General features: G+C 35.4%; 2 protein-coding genes and 1 pseudogene across 4 annotated transcripts; 1 reads left to right on the top strand and 2 right to left on the bottom strand.

Moving 5' to 3' along the window:
• Window positions 1-166: 166 nt before the first annotated feature.
• On the bottom strand, window positions 167-4,184 carry LOC123223430 (annotated as a pseudogene).
• Window positions 4,185-6,910: 2,726 nt separating this feature from the next.
• On the top strand, window positions 6,911-13,035 carry LOC123223899 (receptor-like serine/threonine-protein kinase ALE2). Of its 2 annotated transcripts, none has more exons than XM_044647364.1 (9): window positions 6,911-7,556; window positions 8,574-8,657; window positions 9,020-9,133; window positions 9,215-9,322; window positions 10,169-10,537; window positions 10,616-10,876; window positions 11,029-11,418; window positions 11,647-11,887; window positions 12,092-13,035. In XM_044647364.1, the coding sequence occupies exons 1-9, from the start codon at window positions 7,499-7,501 to the stop codon at window positions 12,795-12,797; spliced, it is 2,331 nt and encodes a 776-aa protein (XP_044503299.1). In that variant the 5' UTR covers window positions 6,911-7,498; the 3' UTR covers window positions 12,798-13,035. The 2 variants fall into 2 exon arrangements, with proteins under 2 accessions (XP_044503299.1, XP_044503300.1); XM_044647365.1 differs by having other exon boundaries at window positions 7,414-7,922.
• A 1,181-nt stretch (window positions 13,036-14,216) lies between these two features.
• Window positions 14,217-17,450, bottom strand: LOC123224491. 2 transcript variants are annotated; one of them, XM_044648172.1, is made up of 4 exons: window positions 16,693-17,450; window positions 15,812-15,898; window positions 14,517-15,708; window positions 14,217-14,421 (listed from the first exon to the last, which is right to left on the bottom strand). In XM_044648172.1, exons 1-4 carry the CDS (start codon window positions 17,038-17,040, stop codon window positions 14,387-14,389), a joined length of 1,662 nt encoding a protein of 553 aa, XP_044504107.1. In that variant the 5' UTR covers window positions 17,041-17,450; the 3' UTR covers window positions 14,217-14,386. The 2 variants fall into 2 exon arrangements, with proteins under 2 accessions (XP_044504107.1, XP_044504106.1); XM_044648171.1 differs by having other exon boundaries at window positions 14,217-15,708; window positions 16,693-17,449.
• Window positions 17,451-19,775: the final 2,325 nt, after the last annotated feature.

The following is a 19,775-nucleotide window of genomic DNA, read 5'->3' on the forward strand; positions in this document are numbered from 1 at the left end:
CGTCGTTTTGTATAAAAAATATATCGAGTCAACCCGAGTCAGCTCGAGCTCGAGCTGGCTCGGCTCGAGTCCAGCCCTACTCAGGGGACAAACTCAATTAGAAATATCACAGATTGAGGGTGAGTAAAACTTAATAAAACGTAATTTACATTAATTTACAGCGTGTTGAATTTATTAATGGTAGAAACACATGATCTAAGATAGAAAAGCAAAGACTAGGCATGGGATGGGGACCAGTGTCAACAAGTCCCAGCCGTATGCTACACTAACAAAAGAAAGTCCTAAAAATTGACAGCCACAAGACAGAAAAAGACCAAGAAATGGGAATTTACAGAGGGAAGCGTGCTTTAAATTGGACCACGGGCAAACAAGAGAAAGCCATACCACTGACATAAATTGATGAATAAATATCAAGGGAAAGCAATACAAAGGACTTCAAAATTTATCTCTTTTGTTCAAATGAGCCTTCAGATGTGTCTTCTTGGATTGGCTTGGACCCCAGATACGGATTGTATGATCATCACTAGCTGATGCCATCATCTGAGGCCTTTTAGGGTTCCAGCTCACACAATTTACTGTCATCAAATGGCCTGATAAATCTTCAATTGGCTTAGAGTTCCGCCGATTCCAGATGCAGACCTGATAAGAAACAGACATACACATTAAAGATCCATTTGCTCCACCAAACAATGAAAAGTGAATGAATGAATCAAAACCTAAAATAAGGTAATGCAACTATGAGCATATTTGTGTAAGCAGGTGTGCTCGTTTGCTTCTGTATGAGGTAGAAAAAGAAAAATACAACATAAGACCCATCAATTTATCCAAGGCTAGAATGGAAAGAGAGAGCGTGAGAGAGAGTGGTGAAGACACTTTAGAGTTACCATCTGATTTGATGACATTACAGGACATTAATATTGCACATGCGATGCATGCCACTCAATGAGACATCTAAGAAGTGAGAACGTTATCCTTGTCAATTCATTCAACAGCAACACCTGCTATCAGCAAAAAATCAAACTTTATTCTCTTACAAATCGTACTTTAAGCTAAAATGACATTTCAAACTGAAATTTGAAACTATAGGAACTTTGGACCAACATAAAATTGAGCAGAGTTAAACAACCAGCATAGTGAAATCATCACATATCTGAATTCTTCACATGTAAAAACTGAGAGGCGCGTGGCCCTGAGGAAAAAGGCAAGCCTGAGAATTTTCACTCCCACTAGCTATATACGTACTATCCAACCAACCAAAAGCAGGACTGTATCACATACTTGTTTTGTTTGTGGCCCTTATGCTTCAGTGGTTTTTTTCAATTTCCAGCAACATCCCACATATGGATCTCTTGGCTGTTTAACAAAAAAGAACTTACCATCCACAGATATTGAAAGGGACGTAATTGGGTGCTCCTCACAGATCACCCTCTCAGCATTTGTCTCCAAGTTCAGTATCCGGATATCTTCATCTTGATAATATGCTAATAAGGTTTTCCCCATCTGGTGTCACTGCAAGATCCAGTACCTTGGGCATCCTCACCCCCCTCCATGCTTTTATCTGGTTCCCATCACAATCCCGCATGAAGATTCCCTTTTCAGGATCAGAACTGCCACATACAAGTCGCTTTGAGTTGGTAAACAAAGCACACGAGCTTACAACGAAGCCATGACCTCCAAATGTATGCTTGCATATACCTGTTTCCACATCCCACAGCTTAAGCACTTCTGCATTGCCACATGTAAGCAATTTTGTGCCATCTGGACGCCATGCAACAAAGGAAACTGGGTTTTCATGGCTGCAGAGTGTGTATTTCAAAGTCAGTGTACCATCTTCCAAAACCTAGCAGAAGAATTTACAGAAAATTAAAAAATTTACATGTTTATACAGGTAACATGCATACTAAACTTATCATAGCATGCACATGTAAGTTTTTTAAACAACAATCATAGGTAAAAACATGTCCATATTTCATTCTGAGTGCTAAACTATAATTAACTTCCTTGCGGTTGCTCAGATATATGATAAGAGCCCTCAAATGATTTAATTCATTTATTTGTTAACCAAGTAAAATTGCCCAGTGAAGGGCAACGTGTAAGACGTAGCTTTGACACTCTGAAGCACCATATCTAAAAAGACGAATGCACATAAGTGTGCAAGTTATCAATTTTATAGCAAAAAATTTATCATCAGAAAAATCATAAAAGATTTATGACTGAGTACACCAATAGGCAACACTAGAAAGTAACAGATGGACAATACCTTCCATATAATAGCCGTGCAGTCACTTGACGAAAAGGCTAAGTACTGCCCGTTATTAGAAAATTGTACAAGCCAAACTTCATTCTTATGCTCAATTAATATCTGCAACAATAAGAAACCACAAGGGTTGCACATATATATACACACTAAATCAAATTGACAGCATAAGAACACTAAGTTTGTGTTCAACCATGGACCAATCTAAGTTTGTGTATTTAGCACAAAACATTTTACTAGTTCCATGTTACAACATCTGTACACTTGATTAATGTTACAAGGCCAACACATCAATTAAAACTGCATTCATTACCCAAAATAATTATAGAAAATACACAAAATAATTGAGATTAAAAAAAAATAGTATGCCAGATCTACTATAGCCGTAACAGTTTCAACAGCAGCAGAAAGCACACCTGAACAGTCTTGGTGGGAATTCGATCTCTACCACAGCAATGATTCTCATACAAAGAAACTGCTACAGGTAAATTGTGATACAAATATGAATCAATATGAGATGTAACTGCAATTTCAACTAGATGTTCCAACCTTCTTTCAGGCAACACCACTGGAGGAGGAAGAAATCTCTGTAACTCCACTGACAAGCTCTTCCCCAATTGGGAAATATTGTCCTCTCCAATTTTGCCCAACTCTTTATCCTTGATAGGATTTAGAGGATGATGCACCTGAGGGCGACAGCAGGAACCACTTCTGCCGCGTTCTGCTTCAGTTTTCCAGAAATCCAGATAAGCTAGCAAGCTCCAACACAGAAGCTGTTGTTGTTTGTATTAAAAATGTTATTTGTAAATATTGACTCAAGCAGTGCAACATTGTACTAGAACTTCATATTGGATTATATAATTGCATAGATTGGATTACAATTGGATTCATGTCTAAGTTTACATTTACATTCACTTAGTTCCCAAAATGCAAAGTAACAAAATATCCCAATTACAGCAAATTAATCCAAAATACAGCAACTACAGCTAATAAGTTCTGCCCAGCAATTCTAGAGGCTGGCTCTCTCTCTTTTCACCAATTCTCTAATTTTTCCTTGCCTTTCTTTTCCTTCCCAAAGGCTGATATACCCACTCTTCTTGCACAGTGCTTTCTTTCTTCTCTTGGTGCCACCTCATTTCTTGATTTCTCTACAGTCTCTGGTGTTAGTTGGGAAACTGTTGTCCTTGCTATAGAGGAATGACTCTCTGATATTTGCTCCATTTTTTGAGGCTTTGCAACAATTAAACCTTGATTAGTACCCTTTGTAGACTCTGCCCTTGCTGACATGGTTGTATTCCTCCTTCTCACATAAACTTTAGCTCTAACAGTTCTCCAAGCAAAGGATGCTTGAAGCGAGGTTGTGAACTTTCTCCTTGCTCTTTATTAATGCAGGGACTTGTTTCCTCAAAACATTCAAAGCCAATGACTCCTCCCCACGATTTAAATATTCCAAAAGTCATTGTTTAAACACCAAAAACAACATTGAAGCTTTTATCTTATTGTTCAAATTCAAATCCGATATTGCATTAAGCGTATCAATACAACCATCCGAATTCTCATCAAGTATTTGCAGTTCCAGCTTTTCAAAATCCACAGATTTGCATACAATTCCAGACTCAAACTCCAAAGAAGAAGCCAAATTCTTGAAGCCTAATGAATATAAACATTGAACTATAACTCTCACAAATTCATGCCTCTTTATTAGACCTCGCGACCCTATCATTGTTTCTGAATTATCTATTAAAGTGGCAAATTCTATGTCATACCAACCATGAGTTCACAAAATCAATATAACAGCAACGTAGATTATAAAAAATGATCATCAGTTGAAAATAAAAAGGAAAGAAAAAAGAGAAGTTAAGTGAGCAGAGGGTTCAAAAAAGGGAAATTAAAATGAAGTGTAACATGGAAATTTACCCAAATCCATGCAAACACAGTCACACAAGAACGCATGATACAGAGTAAACCGTTTGAGTTGGTATGGAAGCTGTTATGCAATTTAGTGCAGCGTTGGATTTCCAATTTATGCAATATGGTCTCAGGCTGTTAAATAAACAAGAGTCAAGATGTCGTTTAAAGGGTCCTGATGGCTATTTTGTAATTTGACATTTAATCAATACGACAACGTTTTCATTAGGCCGAAGATATATGTAAACGTGAAAACTTTGAAGGAATAAGTCACAACATTTGTGTGAATTCCCTCTCTGTTTTTCCTTATTCTCTCTGTGTGTGTTTCTTTCTTCTTTGTCACTGTAATTCTGGAACAGTTTGCATAAACGCAAACCCATGAAAGTTGCACAAACCCAGTTGCAACAATTTTTGGCAGATTTTGCTGGTTTTATAGCCACCAAAATAGTTTAAAAGGTTAAGGAAAATTACTAATTTCCACCCAAATTTTAAGCCATTATCAAACCTACACCCATGGAAGACGAAAAACCTCTTCTCCCACCTATGGTCAAACTATCGTTTAAAATTTCAGTTAGAGACAGGGGTAAAATCATCATTTTATTTATAAATTTTGAAACTTTAAAATTTTATCATTCCCCCCTCCAGGTTTTAAAAACTGATACCTTAACCCATCTTCAAAGTTTAAAAAGTTTATATTTCACCTATAAGGTTTGCTTCCTTCTTTGACCACCACCGATGACTGATGCATTCCATCGATCTTCCATCTCTGACTACAAAGGACGACGAAGGACGACCTTTTGTCACCTAGATCTGAAAGACGCTTCGTCGTCGCGTCCGAAGGAAAAGATGAGAGACAAAACGTCGTCCTTCGTCGTCTAGGTGGTGTGACAAAAAGATCTCTGTCTCTTCGTTGCATCGTGCTACGAAGAAATCTTCGTCTTTTCATCGCACCATGCGACGAGAAGATAAAGGTCTCTTTATCGCATCACCGTTGTTGCACTAGGAGAAGGAGGAGGCCGGAGACGACGTCGAAAGATGAAGTTGAAGAATGGGGGTGAAACTGTTATTTTTGAAAGTTATGAGGGTGACTGAGTTTTAAAAAATATGGAAACCCTAAATTTGGGGGTGAAAATGTTACTTTTCAAAGTTTTAAAACTTTAGGTAAAAGTGAAATGTTAGTTTCTAAAACCTAGGAGGGAGTAATAAACTTTATAACTTTTTAATATAAATAGTAAAATGACTAATTTACCCATCTTTTTAACATAAAAAATTAACAAAAGTTTGGCTATGGGTGGGAGAAGGGGTTTTTCATTTCTCATAGGTGTAAGTTTGAGAAATGCCTAAAATTTGGGTGGGAAATAGTCCTTTTCTCAAAGGTTAATCATGTTGTAGAGATTTTAGTGTAAAAATTTAGGAGATGCAATTTAGGGGAGGTGTTTCAAATTTTTCACTGTTTTCCCACCTTATGAATTCGTAAAGTGGGGGGCAAACTGTTGTTTTAAAAGTTTCCCACCATAGTCACATGGTGGAGATTGGAGGATAAAGTGATATTTTTTATTTTAGGTCAATTTTTTTCTATTTAAAAGTTTTCAAATGTGTATATTTCCAATTTAAAATCCATTTTGGAGTTTTTAAACATGTAGATTTTAAATTTGAGGTTTATTTTTTCGAATAATATACTTATCTTGAAAATTGACCTCATTTTTATTATAAGATGAAGGCTGAAATGATAATCCTCATCAAGTAGATTGCGTATTCTACATGTGGGTATGATTTTGTATATTGGTTATGTATATATTTATTTATGATTTTATTTATTATGTATATGTTTCATTTATAATAATTATTGGTTATGCATATGATTTCTTGTTTTATATGTTTTATTGTAATATTTATATTGTGGTGTTATTAATAACAATTTATTGGATAAATATGAATGCAAACTCAAGTAATGCATGAAATATAATACTAATATAATATTTCAGGGATTATATCACTTATCACGAATAATTTTTTTTTCACCTGAACTCATGAACCTATAGTATTAAATATTGAATGAAATTAAAATTTTGAATGATATGATGAAAGTATATGGGTGATAATTTTTATAGAAATAATAAAAAATATTTTTGGTTTTTAAAAAAAATATTTTCATTTAAGTCTTTAAAATAAAGATATTTTTGTTTAAACCCGTGAAAGAAAAATATTTCTGCTTTAAATATACGCATTTAGGTTAATCAATTTAATTTTGTAATTAAAAAAAAGGTAAAGTGATAAATAAATTTATAGTGTGGATAAGTTTTTGGTGAAAATTAAGCGGGTAACATTTATTATTATTTACGTCACCCAAATTATCAGTAAACATGTGACTAAAATGCTTTTAAAATTCAAAAACCGTGCAGGATAATGAGATAGTGACCATCCATATGATAATTAAGAAAATATGTTAAACTACATAAATAATAATAATAATAATAATAATAATAACAATATCATCAACATTTGTATTACAGCTTAGCCGGGCGGCGTCAGGTTTGACTAATGACAATATCCTTTCCAATTCTTCTACGGTAATCTTTTGCCTTTTCTGGAATTCCAGAAACAGACAGGCTTTTTTCCAAGTGACTGAAGCAAAAGTGCCTTTATATGTGAAGTCTTCACCACCACGCGCCTTAATCAACGTGTGGACCAGACTGTCATCATTAAATTCCGAACCAAAAGCAGTAGAGCATTGCCGTAGCTACACACAAGCAATGTAGGCCCCACCACCTTACCTCACACACTCTCTCACTCCATCTCTGGCACATTCACTCTATCTCCCTGTGCAACTTCACCAACCTTTCACTCTTGAATCAAAACCGCACCCCACCCATTTTTGTTTCGCCTACCATTTTCATTTCAAGATCTCTTTCTTCTCTGCTCTGTCCTCCCTCTTCGTAGATCCTCCATTTTTACGCGCTTTCTCTCGAACATCTACTTCTGTATTTGTATTTGTTTCCATTGCTAGATCTTTACCGAGTTTTACGGATCTGTAATTTTTCAAAAGTTCGGATACCCACGTTGACACATTGTCTTTGTTTTCTCTCTCTTAGGGTTTTATTTATTTTCTGCTCTTTTGGAACTCGAAGCTGAGGTCGTATGATGTTTTCGTTTTAGCTTTTTATAATTATGGAGTGTCTTCTTGTGGCCACGGAGTGCGTTGTTGAAGTTTGCCGGCTGCGAGTGGCTCGACGAAACCAAAGGAAGCTACGGTCAGTCTCCGGCGAGGTCGTTGAACTGGAAAGCGTTAGTTTTTGACAATGTTCTGTTTGGATTTCGGTTTAAAGCTAGAAGATGCCTTCTTTAACTCTGCTTACTCTTCACCTCCTCAGCTTTCTTTCCCCATGCTTAGGTATTACTCTCTTTAAGATTAATGCCATTCCGCTTTGCGGCATTTTTCTCGGAGGGGAGAAAGCCCCGGGTTTATTAGGGAAAAATGGTGTCGTTATTTATATTTGGCCTTTTGGAGGTTTAGTTTTGGCGTTTTCGTTGTTAAACAATTGCTAAGCAGCTAAGTTCAGTTTTTGTCTCTGTGGTGTGAACACCTGGACAAGAAGCTGATGCATTTTTTGTCTACTAGCTAATTTGAACTTGAAAAAGGTCATCAAAAGGATTAAGCGTTTATTTTCTTTGTAACTCCTTTACTAAATATTTGTCTTACATGGAAACCCTTTGTGAAGCCTTGATTAGTAGAGTGCAACTTAGTTCTTCATTCAAGGTAAGCTAATTGTAGTTCTCTTTAATTCAAAGAAAATTGTAAAAACTGGGATGGCAGTACGGGTTGCAAATGTTTCCATATCTTATAAAGTTTCAGCATCTGTAGATGTATAATGTAAAATTACTGGTTTCCCTGTGAAAGTTAAACCAATTTTCAATTGTTTGTGATATTTTTTCGTTCCTGTTAGATCATTGTTTTGCTTATTTATTGCATGTGTGTGGCATTGAATTATACATTGATGTATATACTTTCTGTTTTATGTATTGATTTTTAACAGTAGGATATTATATTGATTTGTGAAATTAAAGATTTTACCAGAAGACATTGAAATATATAACTTTAGATGTGTTTCCATGAGAGACTTATGAATATACAGGTCGTAATTAAAAGACATTTGAATCTTGGTAACAAAATGAGAATATTTTTTTATCTTCATTTTCAGCATAGGCATAGGAAAGGACATTAAAATCTTAAAGAGTTCACACCAATTATCTTTGATTTATCTTTTTCAAAGAATGATCATATTTTCTATGTTGGATTCTTATCGTCATATTAAAATTTGATTGCGATGTAATTCATATAGTATTTGATTGTACCAATTTTATCCAACACAGGCATATTGTCTATGATACATACTCTGTTTAATTTCAGGGCATTCATTATTCCACATTTACTTATCTCCTTCTGTGCACTCAAGTTTACCGTCATCAACTAGAGAAGTCTTAGTAGAACATGGTAAGGCTGTAAATTACTATAAATTGCTGATTAGTGGATTTTTTATTATAATTTTCATTCCTTGATTCAGAAAGTTTTAATTCCTATACAAAAATTATAAAAACTTATGGACATATAAAAAATCTTTCTCTGGTGCTAAGTTGACCTGATAACATCTTTTAGAAATCAAAATTGTTAGAGAAAATAGTTATCAGTGGATTACAACCTTATGGAGAAGGAAATTGGACTGTATAAAATTGCCGTATAAAATGTTCACCTTCACTGATTTAGTTTATATGCCTCTTTATTTTTATTTTTTTGGGGTAAATGTGCATTAAATGTTCACACATGGATAATTTATGAGGTATCTGTACTGCTGTCAGCTAGGGGAATTTCCATGAGGTTGTCGTTTGCTCAATCAAGGCGAAGTCAAACACAAGTTGATAGGCCTTTGTTGGGACCTTATTTGGCACCTGCACCTTCTCCTATCCGTCGAGGTATGTTGCCTGTTCAGGTTTTTGACATTTTGCCATTGCATTGTTGCAACTAGTTGACTAATTTTATCTTCTCTATTGCAGCCTTCGTTGCAGGCCCTAGCATTCATCCAACTCCAAGGCATCATCGTGGTGGCCATCATCATCATGGAAAGCCTCATGTGGTCACCCCTTCCCCTTCTGAAGGACAAGGTTATATTTCATTGACGGTCTTTTAATTGTGCTGTAGAATCTCTCTCTCCTCTCTCTCCCTCAATTTTCATGACCATTGGACAGTGGAGAAGTTTCAAAGACATCATGAGTATTCAGTTAATTTTGTTCATCATGTGTTCATTGGTAAGGACACATTGTGTTATGGTATTCTTCACCATTCTATAGATAGTTTGTCAGCAGGTTGTGTAGAATAGAGTGGAGTCTCACAGCATTGGGGAAGGAGATATAAACAAGAGGATCTATGTTGCCACTATGGCCAGCATTACATGATGCATAACAATTTGCCAGAACTTCAAATTTCCGTGCTCTTTTCGGATTTCTGGAATTACTCATTGGAAATTTATACTGACTGAGGAAGTTAAATAGAATATGCAACAGGAGAAAGATCAAAATTTGTCAAGATATTTTTTTCTCGGCTGTATGAATTCTTCTGTGTTGTTTCTGGCGATTTCTTTTCTTTAATTTGGGTTTTCTGAACAAAAAACCTTGCTGTAGTGCTCATAATAAATTGACTCGAAAACCAATTTTACACTTACTGAACTTTGCGTTGTTATTCAGAGACTTGTTAGATATAAGAAAATATTTACTCTTAATAATTTGTTGTTATGATTCCTTTGGTTGGCACTTTCTTATAGAGTGGAATGGTTTACAATTACAAACTTCTTTTATGATGATCATTGTCTTACTCTTGGGTGTCACAGTAGAGTTTGTTTAAGTTGCTCTATGCTGTAGTGTTGCATTTGTTAACGCTAAAATTTTCGGGGCATAGTTTGTCCCCTGCTGGGTATTTTGTAAATTTTGTACTAATAATATAGTCTTCTGTAGGTTGTGACCAAATTTGTGTGGATCCATTGACTGCTGCTCCCTTTGGTTCACCTTGTGGTTGTGTGTTTCCCATGAAAGTCAAGCTTCTTTTGGATGTAGCTCCTTATGCTGTTTTTCCTGTTATGAATGAGCTTGAGATTGAAGTTGCAGCAGGAACTTATTTGCAACAAAGTCAAGTCAAAATTATGGGTGCTAGTGCTGATAGCCAAAATCAGGGAAAGACAGTTGTAGAAATTAACCTGGTTCCACTGGGAGATAAGTTTGATAACACCACTGCTAATCTGACATATGAAAGATTGGTGCATAAGAAAGTTCCTTTAAATACAACTCTCTTTGGTAATTATGAAGTCATTTATATAAGTTATCCAGGTAGGAACCTCAACTCTAAAATCGACTGCTTACCAATATATTTGTTACACGTGGTTATGAGTTAAGAATCTTTTTCAGGACTTCCTTCTTCTCCACCATATGGGGGTTACACAGGGAGTGGTCCTAGTGGAAATGTTGGAGGTCTCCCTATCACTGCAAATTTTGTCAATAAAAATCAGAGGATGAGTCTGAGAACGATTTGTATCATTGCTTTGTCTGCATTTGTAGTATTACTGGTGTTCATAGGAGCAATCTCCATCCTTGTAAAGTGGAGGAAGGCTAGAGGGCCATCATGTGCTGTGGGTCCAGCATTTGCATCATCTATAAACAAAAGATCTGGTGAGTATGTAATTGATTATGGTTTTCACATGTCTCAAATTACTTGTACAGTGTCACATTATAAAGCTTTGTCAGATTTCAGTAATGCAGTTTGAATTTATCTACATTATTTTAAATATAATGAAGGTATTTGGATCTTACATGTAATTCAGGAATCGGGTCTGTCTTATCTAGTGGTATCGCAAGCTCAACCTCAGTGTCACTAACGTCCACCATGGCTACTTGTATTCTCTCTGTTAAAACATTTTCGGTTTCTGAGCTTGACAAGGCTACTGAGAAATTCAGTTCAAAGAGGATTTTAGGGGAAGGAGGGTTTGGACGTGTTTATTGTGGTACTATGGAGGATGGGATGGAAGTTGCAGTTAAGTTGCTTACAAAGAATAATCAAAATGGGGACCGTGAATTTATTGCTGAAGTAGAGATGCTAAGCAGATTACATCACCGTAATCTTGTGAAATTGATTGGTATATGTATTGAAGGACGCAGACGCTGCTTGGTTTATGAACTTGTTCGCAATGGCAGTGTTGAGTCCCACTTACATGGTATGCCCTTTCACCCTCAAATCTTTTAACTGCTATAAATTATTTTCTAGTCATAAGCTGAATCACTCCATTTAGCGTTTTGTTTTAGTGGTACAAAAATACCAATGCCACCTTACCACGCTATTAATTTCTTCTTGTGTGGCAATATTGATTCAGTCCTTCTCTGATTCTAGTTGATATTAAAAAAAAAAAAAATTCTCATAAGTTCCTCTCACATTGATGTTCTAGGTGTTGACCAAAAAAGAGGACCTCTTGACTGGGAAGCACGCATGAAGATTGCCCTTGGAGCAGCAAGAGGATTGGCTTATCTTCATGAAGATTCTAACCCTCGCGTGATCCATAGAGATTTTAAGGCCAGCAATGTTTTACTAGAAGATGACTTTACACCGAAGGTCTCAGATTTTGGATTGGCCAGAGAAGCAACTGAAGGCAGTCAACATATATCTACTCGTGTCATGGGAACTTTTGGGTACTTTCACTTAGTACATCATTATCTTACATCCCCAAAATTTCCAAATTATTACCACGGACTCATGTTCAGTGTCCATATTATTTATTATTATTTTTTAAATTCATAGAATTTCTTGGCCAAATAACTCTTGAAACAATTGTCATCAGTCGCTGCCATTTCTGTGTCAGACTTTGATGGTATGTGAATCTTATTGATTTGCAGGTATGTTGCCCCAGAATATGCAATGACGGGTCATTTACTCGTGAAAAGTGATGTTTATAGCTATGGGGTTGTTCTACTTGAGCTTCTGACTGGAAGAAAACCTGTGGATATGTCCCAACCTCAGGGACAAGAAAATCTTGTAACTTGGGCACGACCGCTGCTGACCAGTAGAGAAGGTTTGGAGCAATTGGTTGATCCTTCCTTGGCTGGAAGTTATGACTTCGATGACATGGCAAAGGTGGCAGCCATTGCTTCCATGTGTGTTCATCCTGAGGTGACGCATAGACCATTTATGGGTGAAGTTGTGCAGGCTTTGAAATTGATATATAATGATACGGATGAAACCTGTGGGGATTGCAATAGCCAAAAGGAGTCATCTGTTCAAGATTCTGACTTTAAAGGTGACCTTGCACCTTCAGATAGCAGTTGGTGGAATGCTGGTGCACTCACTCCACGGTTAACATACGGTCAAGCCTCTTCTTTCATAACAATGGAGTACAGTTCTGGTCCGCTTGAAGATGCGGAAAACAGAGTATTTTCAGCTTCAAGTTTGGGCAGGGATGGCTTGTCTTTATCGATTAGGCATGGGAATAGATCAGGCCCCTTAAGAACAATCCGAAGTAAAGCAACCTTTTATAGGTTAAGAGGGAGTATGAGTGAACATGGGGGACTCCTTTCTAGGCATTTATGGAGCGATTGGGTTTGAATTGAGGTATCTATCTTTACCGTGTGTTCTCGTTTTAATTGTACAGTTCTAATGCGATGGGGCCTTTCAGTAAGTGGCCGATCGGCCGCTGTGATTCTTGCGGTTTTCATGTTCGGCCCTGGGCTTCTAATTTTGAAAGTATTGATTCGTTAGTACACGAGTTGGATGTGTCAGTTGTATACTCCCTGTATTATGTATCCGCTAAATTTTATTCTTCAATAAAATTATGCGTTTAACACTTTAAATATGCAAATAAATACACACTTAAAGTGTGTTATTATGTGATTAAATGATTTTAAATTAAAGATATAATATTATTTAATCACGTGATAACATGTATAAATATGTATTTATTTGTATATTTAAAATATATACGTATAATATTTCTCTTTATTTTTGGATGCATGTATTAATCGTCTGTTTCATCTGTTGTTGGAAATCATTACAACCCTTTGTAAATGAAAGTCATTCTCTTTTACTATTAGGGTTGGATTCGATCTTATTTGAGTCTAAACAAGGTTTAGTTTAAAATCGGTTCAAATTCAAAAGAGTTGTTTTGAGGTTGATAAGTCAAGGTTTGAATTTAGTTAAACAATACTTTCATTTTGGTTTTAATTTGACATTCAAATGTTTGAATTAATTTGAATTTGGTTTGTTTGATGGAAAAGAGTTCAATATTTAATTTGAACTCATTATAGATTGAACCACTTGAAATGTATGTTGGCAGCTTACTGGATTTGGACCCTAAAACAGACAATAGACGAGAGTGCAGCTTCAACAAACAAACTACAATGTGGAATCTCTTTTACATTGCTGTATTTCTTGGGTCGCATAATTCAATACAGCAAGTTCGAGCTTCTGCTGCTAAGCATACATTCCCCATCTAACTTCTTTACCATATCAAGGGCTAAGTTGAGAATATACCGTATGCTTCTTTTTCCTATTAATTCTCATAGTGCACGTGATATTATTGAATACAATGTGATGTGATAGTAATTACATCTTATAAATTAACGTATTGCGGAGAGAAATTGCACAACATTATTTATTTAACTCAGCATTTTAACATTAAATGTTCAAAATAATCTACCTAAGAAACGTTACAACCATTGTTCATGCTGGCTTTAATAATGGAATGCTGTCATGTCATGAAAATTTATCAAGAATATGTAACTTTATGTGACCTCTTTGACACGTAGAAAATATCTGAAATTTTGTTGATATAGCTAAGACAATTTAATTCACACAATCCTTTATTGCTTTGCTTCTTTTAGTGCTACCCAGACAAGGTGACCATCACATTACTCACCTGATTTATGAAGCAATAGTTGAGTTGAGGCCCTTAAATATAATACATATCAGTAAGGAAACCGATATTCCTTACGAAAGTATGCACACAGCATGACAACAATTTAGAAATTCAGGGAAGAATGCAATTCCAATCACATTCATGAGGAAACTGAGAAATAATTTAAGCTTTGGGATTCAATAAGATTAAAAAAAAAAAACGATGTCTGCATCTGTTACTCTGTACAGATTCATGTTATCTAATAGACACTTTCTAAACTTCATTTCATATTAATTGTATACTAGAATAGGTCCTCTGACAAAGTGTAAGCCCAACCTACAAAACATAATTATTTTCAGCTTCTTTTGTTAAGACCCGCTATACATGTGCCAGACCATTGAAAGAGGTTTCAGAATCAAATAAAAGCATACCTGCATCAACAAAATGTGCAGGCACAAATGCTTCTGGCACCTGCACTGCATGATTATCTTGAAACCAGACGTTATCAAATTCGTGTCCACTGTAATTGAATTTGGCACCTTCATTACAATGTGAATTGAACTCCTGAAAAGGTAATGGCTCATTTGTAGACCCAGTTCTATGGAAATGATGATTTTCATTTGGAGTTTCTTGATTGCTTCCACTGACATTTACCCATTGGCTAAAATCGGAAAGATTTGGACATGTGGTATTTATCCTTTGATTGCCAAACTCACTGGTAAGTAGGCCATCATTTAATTGAGAAATATGCTTGGCATATTCAGGGGGTTGAGGAACATTTTCACTGCTTACTTGAAGTCCATGACTAGGCTGGCAGTTTATTGGCAGTTGAGGAATACTTTGGCCATATATTGGTTGTTGAGACATAGGCTGGCTGTATGCTTGAGGTTCTGGAATCGTCTGACTGTACACCGGGGCCTGGAAGGGCATGGTACTCACAAAGACACTTCCAGTGCCAGTCTGGGGAAAGTTCTGATATGTAAATGAATCCTGACTCGTGCCAGGGACCTGCATGTAAATCTCATCGGTAGATGTGGCCCCTGGAACAGGAACAAGAGTCATTTGTGATGCATGAGCACCTCTGGTATTGTTTGTGGAGCCATAGAAAGATTGGTTAATTTTAGAGGCTCCTCCAGTGATCCCAGGCCTTCTAAACATTCGTAAGTTGCCACCATTAAGACCTCTGTCCCTCTGGATGACATTATTGTGCACCCTAAGCAAAGTTGACATACGAGAAACTATTTGTGTCTGTGACAAATTTTTTCTAAAAACTACTCTTGACTGTCTGCTTCTACCCTGACTTACGAGGTTTGGAATGTTCAACTCGTTTGAAGAGGAGCAAGCACGGATTATGACTGGCCTGGAAAGATGATTATGTGGTACACAATCGGATGCCAATGGAATAATATCACGAGGTGGAATTTGATTAAGGTGCAGAAATGTTGTAGGTCGATAGGTGTCTGGAACTTTAACAGGTATAGGAGCATCTTTCTGAAGCCTGAAATTTTCCCGCAGAGATTTCCAAAACTCTTCCTTCTCATTAGCATGACAATGATCAATATCACAAACACCCGAACCCCAATGAACACATGGAGCAACTGAGTCACAGACATAACAATGACACTGCATTTTGGCAAGGAGAAGGCATAAATCAGCACCATGAAATGTCAATCACTTGGTCTCTGCCAATAATTCAGGGGAAAAAAAGGAAAACTGCAGAACTTACCTGGTCACAATGCTTTTCATGTGCTGTAGAAATGAAAGGACATTTAGCACAAAGATGTCGTGGATGAGGGAAGTCTCTGCATGCAATCTAAAATCACAATGAAGAGAGAACAACCATTTGTCAGATGTATGGTGCTACACCTCCCAATCAAAATTATAATCAGGGAAATTGAAAGGTGATGTGAGTTAACAAGGTCATCCATGTGCAAAGTGAAAAAAAAAAAAGGTTGAGCATCAAGTGTAGATATGTAGGCATATGCTGAATAGCCCAACAACAAACATACCAAGGTACTGAGGCCCAAACAAACAAGTCCTCAGTTCGAGAAATCTCAAAGGTGATTCTAATGTTCTTCAGAAATCCAGAAACTTTTCAGGAGATCATACTTCACATTGTAGATAAATTATCTTTCAAAGAAGTTTGTCATCTTTTTTGGGTGGTATGACATTGAAGAGGGTGCATATCCGTAACTGATAAAAAAAAAAAGAAGAGAAAAAGAAAATTGGTTCTTTTCGACATACAGCTTCTAGAAGACAGGTATAATCCTACAACCATTTGTGAATAAATATTTACATGGAAAAGAAGCCCACTAACTCTCAATGGACCATATTATCTAGATTCCTAAGGTTCACCCTTTCAGGTTTGCCTTGTTGCTGAAGAAAAGTTCATGTATGAGTAAACAAAACTAACCCAATTACACCAAAGTAGACCACATCATAGGACATTAATCAAACCATTAATAGCCTATCCTTCTAAACATAATATGGAATTCATATTTTATAACGCCATTTTCCATTATCAATAATTTGTGTCACTTCGTTTTACAAGAGAATTAAATTAAAATAAAATTAACACGAGTAGAACACAACTGAATCTATACACACCTGTCCCTTTTCTCCCACTACAACCAAATCATCTTCCTCTCCATCTCCATCACCATCACGCTCACCCTCAGCCTCGCGCTCACCATCACCCTCACCCGCCTTATCATTATCAGCCGATAAGGGTTCGTCCGGGTCAGCGTCCAAAACGACACAATCGTCGTCATCTTCATTGCAGACCGTTGATTCGGTAGACTTTGACTTGATCCCACCCACCACTACCACCTCATCAGAGTCGTCCGGTTCATCGCAAAGAAGCTTTGATAACCAGCTGTAGTCGTGTCCTTCTGGCTCGTCAAAGCCCTTCTCTTCATCGGAACTTACATCAAATACCATTTGACTCTCGCCCATAATTTAGAAAATAAATAAAATAAGGAAATTACGTTTCTCTTTCTGTTTGCTCATCAAATAAATCAGCGTTTCCAATTTTTTACATTAGATAGATAAAAAAAAAAAAAAAATCGACAGAAAATCAAAAGAACAGGGAAAACAAAAGAGCTAATAAGTGATGGAATCCATTAAAAAAATGAGAACTTTTTCACAGAGCTGAAATAGAATATAGAAGGGAAAAAAAAGAAGAAACTTCACGGTAAATTCATTAAAAAATTGAGGTTTTAAGAAGGGAAAATCGAAATTAGAGCGTTTATGGGTTTAAAAAAGGATTTTTCTAAAGAACGAAAGGGGGAGAGCGACTGCGTGTTATGACAGTGTGGGGGCGAGAGCGGAGCCGTTTATGACAGCGTGTGGTTGCGAGTGGAGACGTGCAAGTGAAGTAAACATGTAGGGAAGGGAGGATATAATTGGAAATAAGAAAAATATATAGTGATAATTTAGGAATAAAACAAGGTTGGTTGGTGAACGATGATAGTGTGGGATGGTGGTACAATATGACTGAGACGTGGAAATTAGTATATGAAAGGCCAAAAGACTTTCAAATTCATATAATTTAATTTTTAAATATTTAAATATTTATTTATCATCTAAATTTTGTTAAATTTTTATATTTTAATAAAAAATAAAATAATTATTTTATCAATGATATTAAAAAATTATAATTTTATTTTATTTTTTCTCAAATTTTAAAAATTAACAAGTTTATCCATATCTAAATATTTTAGATTTTAAAAAGTAATTATTTCTCCTCCACACTTAGGTTATTCTTTGCTCTCCTCTTGCACCATCACTTCATCACTAATGTCTTTCTCTTTCCACTCTCACCATCGGGATCATTCAGACGATCATTGTAGGGGATCATTTGACAAAAAGTAAATGATTTTTCTTCGTAAAGTTTTAAAAACCTAAATTTTTTTTTTTGTTAAAATTTTTAGTTAAGATTAATAGTAACATCATTATTTGACAAAAAAAATTAAAAAATTAAAATTTTATCATATTTTTTCTTTTATTTTAAAATTTTAATAATTTTCTTTTATCCAATAAAGGCCAAAAAAATAAATCTAGATTTATAAGTCAGATGAACATCATGAAAATAATAAAATATGATAAAGAAAACTTTGAAATACATGATAAACTTTTGCCTCCAAATGCAAAAACCTTAAAATATATAGATTTTAACTGGAAATTATATAAGAGATTGTGAAATTGATTTTTGCAAAATATAGAGAATGATTGAAAATTTTAGTTTATATATAATGATAATTTCGTTAAACTTAATTTTATGATTATATTTATATAAATATAAAAAGAAAAGTACAGTTAAATTTGTATAATTTAAAAAAAAGAATTATTTTAATTAATATCCTAGTAATTAATTGGTCAATCACGAATTTTATTACATTTTACACCTATAAAATAGAAAGGTGTAGAATGAATGGGAGTTTAGCGCCGCCATGGAGACGTCCGTGGTGGCGACTTGAGTGGGAGACAGCAAATCTTGCATGCAATGCCTCTGTCTCGTATAGATTGTTGACGTGTCACATCTTTGACCTTGACCTTATCCAAGTCACCTGTCTATTATTTTGTTTTCTAAATAATATACTCATATCATATCCATATCTCGTAGTCAAACTAGTCAACTTTGTATCCATTCGTTTGTGCACCTGGTTTTTTAATACAGGCGGCTTTTTACATGAAACAAGAGGCCCCGAGGCAGGGGAGATTTTTTAATTATATGTATAAATTTTTATATATAAATAATAATATATTATTTTATAATTAAATATTAATTTATTTTTAATTTTTAAATATTCTATCATATTAAAATATATAATTGTTTATATATAAAAATTAGGTCAAAAAACTATTTTCCATCCAAGTTATGCTAATTTTTTAAAGTTCCTCTCACTAACATTAAAAATATTATTTACCCACTCATGGTTAGTTAAAATTAACGGAACCTTAACCCTTAAAAATTGTATCTCATTTTATCCCTAAAAGTTTAAAAACTAATTTTTCTTCCTCAAACCAAATTTGAAAAAATCACATTTTCCCCTTAAAGTTTAGTTTCAAAATCTGATCACCTTCTCCCGATCCATCATCGGTTGTCGATGGCTCCCCATCCTCCGACGTGTTGCCTCACCTCCACCCTAACCCCTTCGGCATCCAAAAATGTTGTCTGGGATGACGATCATCTTTCCAGAGGAAGACGAGTCATCTCATCTTCCCAGATAACGAAAACGAGATCGATCAATCTCATCTTCATCATCTGGGAAGATAGTTCCTCTTCTCGGATGACGTTTTTGGATGCTAGAGGGGTTGAGGTAGAGGTGAGACAACACATCGAAGGATGGGGAGCCGTCGAGAGGGAGAGACGGCCGGTGATGGTGTTAGAGAAGGTGATTAGATTTTGAAACTAAACTTTAAGAGGAAAATGTGATTTTTTCAAATTTGGTTTAGGGAAAAAAAGTTAATTTTTAAACTTTTAAAGAGAAAAATGAAATCATTTTTAAGTTTATTTTTAATATTAAATATAAAATAAAAATTTTATCTTTAAAATTAATAAATTTAATCGATCATAGATAGGTAAATGATATTTTTAAAGTTAACGAGAAAAACTTTAAGAAGTCAGCATACCTTGGGTGGGGTATAGTCCTTTGGCCTAAAAATTATACAGGTCTAAACATTAAGCA

The sequence above is a fragment of the Mangifera indica genome, chromosome 8 (genome assembly GCF_011075055.1).
Source record: "Mangifera indica cultivar Alphonso chromosome 8, CATAS_Mindica_2.1, whole genome shotgun sequence".
In the NCBI taxonomy this organism is placed as follows: Eukaryota; Viridiplantae; Streptophyta; class Magnoliopsida; order Sapindales; family Anacardiaceae; genus Mangifera; species Mangifera indica.

What these genes read in the sequence shown, in the direction of transcription:
- LOC123223899 (XM_044647364.1), top strand. Translation starts at nt 7,499, where the DNA reads ATGCCTTCTTTAACTCTGCTTACTCTTCACCTCCTCAGCTTTCTTTCC. An exon ending in ACCTTCTCCTATCCGTCGAG is followed by an intron (nt 9,134 to 9,214) that starts GTATGTTGCCTG and finishes TCTCTATTGCAG; the next exon opens with CCTTCGTTGCAGGCCCTAGC. An exon ending in CATTTATATAAGTTATCCAG is followed by an intron (nt 10,538 to 10,615) that starts GTAGGAACCTCA and finishes AATCTTTTTCAG; the next exon opens with GACTTCCTTCTTCTCCACCA.
- LOC123224491 (XM_044648171.1), bottom strand. Translation starts at nt 17,040, where the DNA reads ATGGGCGAGAGTCAAATGGTATTTGATGTAAGTTCCGATGAAGAGAAG. An exon ending in TAGTGGGAGAAAAGGGACAG is followed by an intron (nt 15,899 to 16,692) that starts GTGTGTATAGAT and finishes TTGTGATTTTAG; the next exon opens with ATTGCATGCAGAGACTTCCC. An exon ending in ATGAAAAGCATTGTGACCAG is followed by an intron (nt 15,709 to 15,811) that starts GTAAGTTCTGCA and finishes GCCAAAATGCAG; the next exon opens with TGTCATTGTTATGTCTGTGA.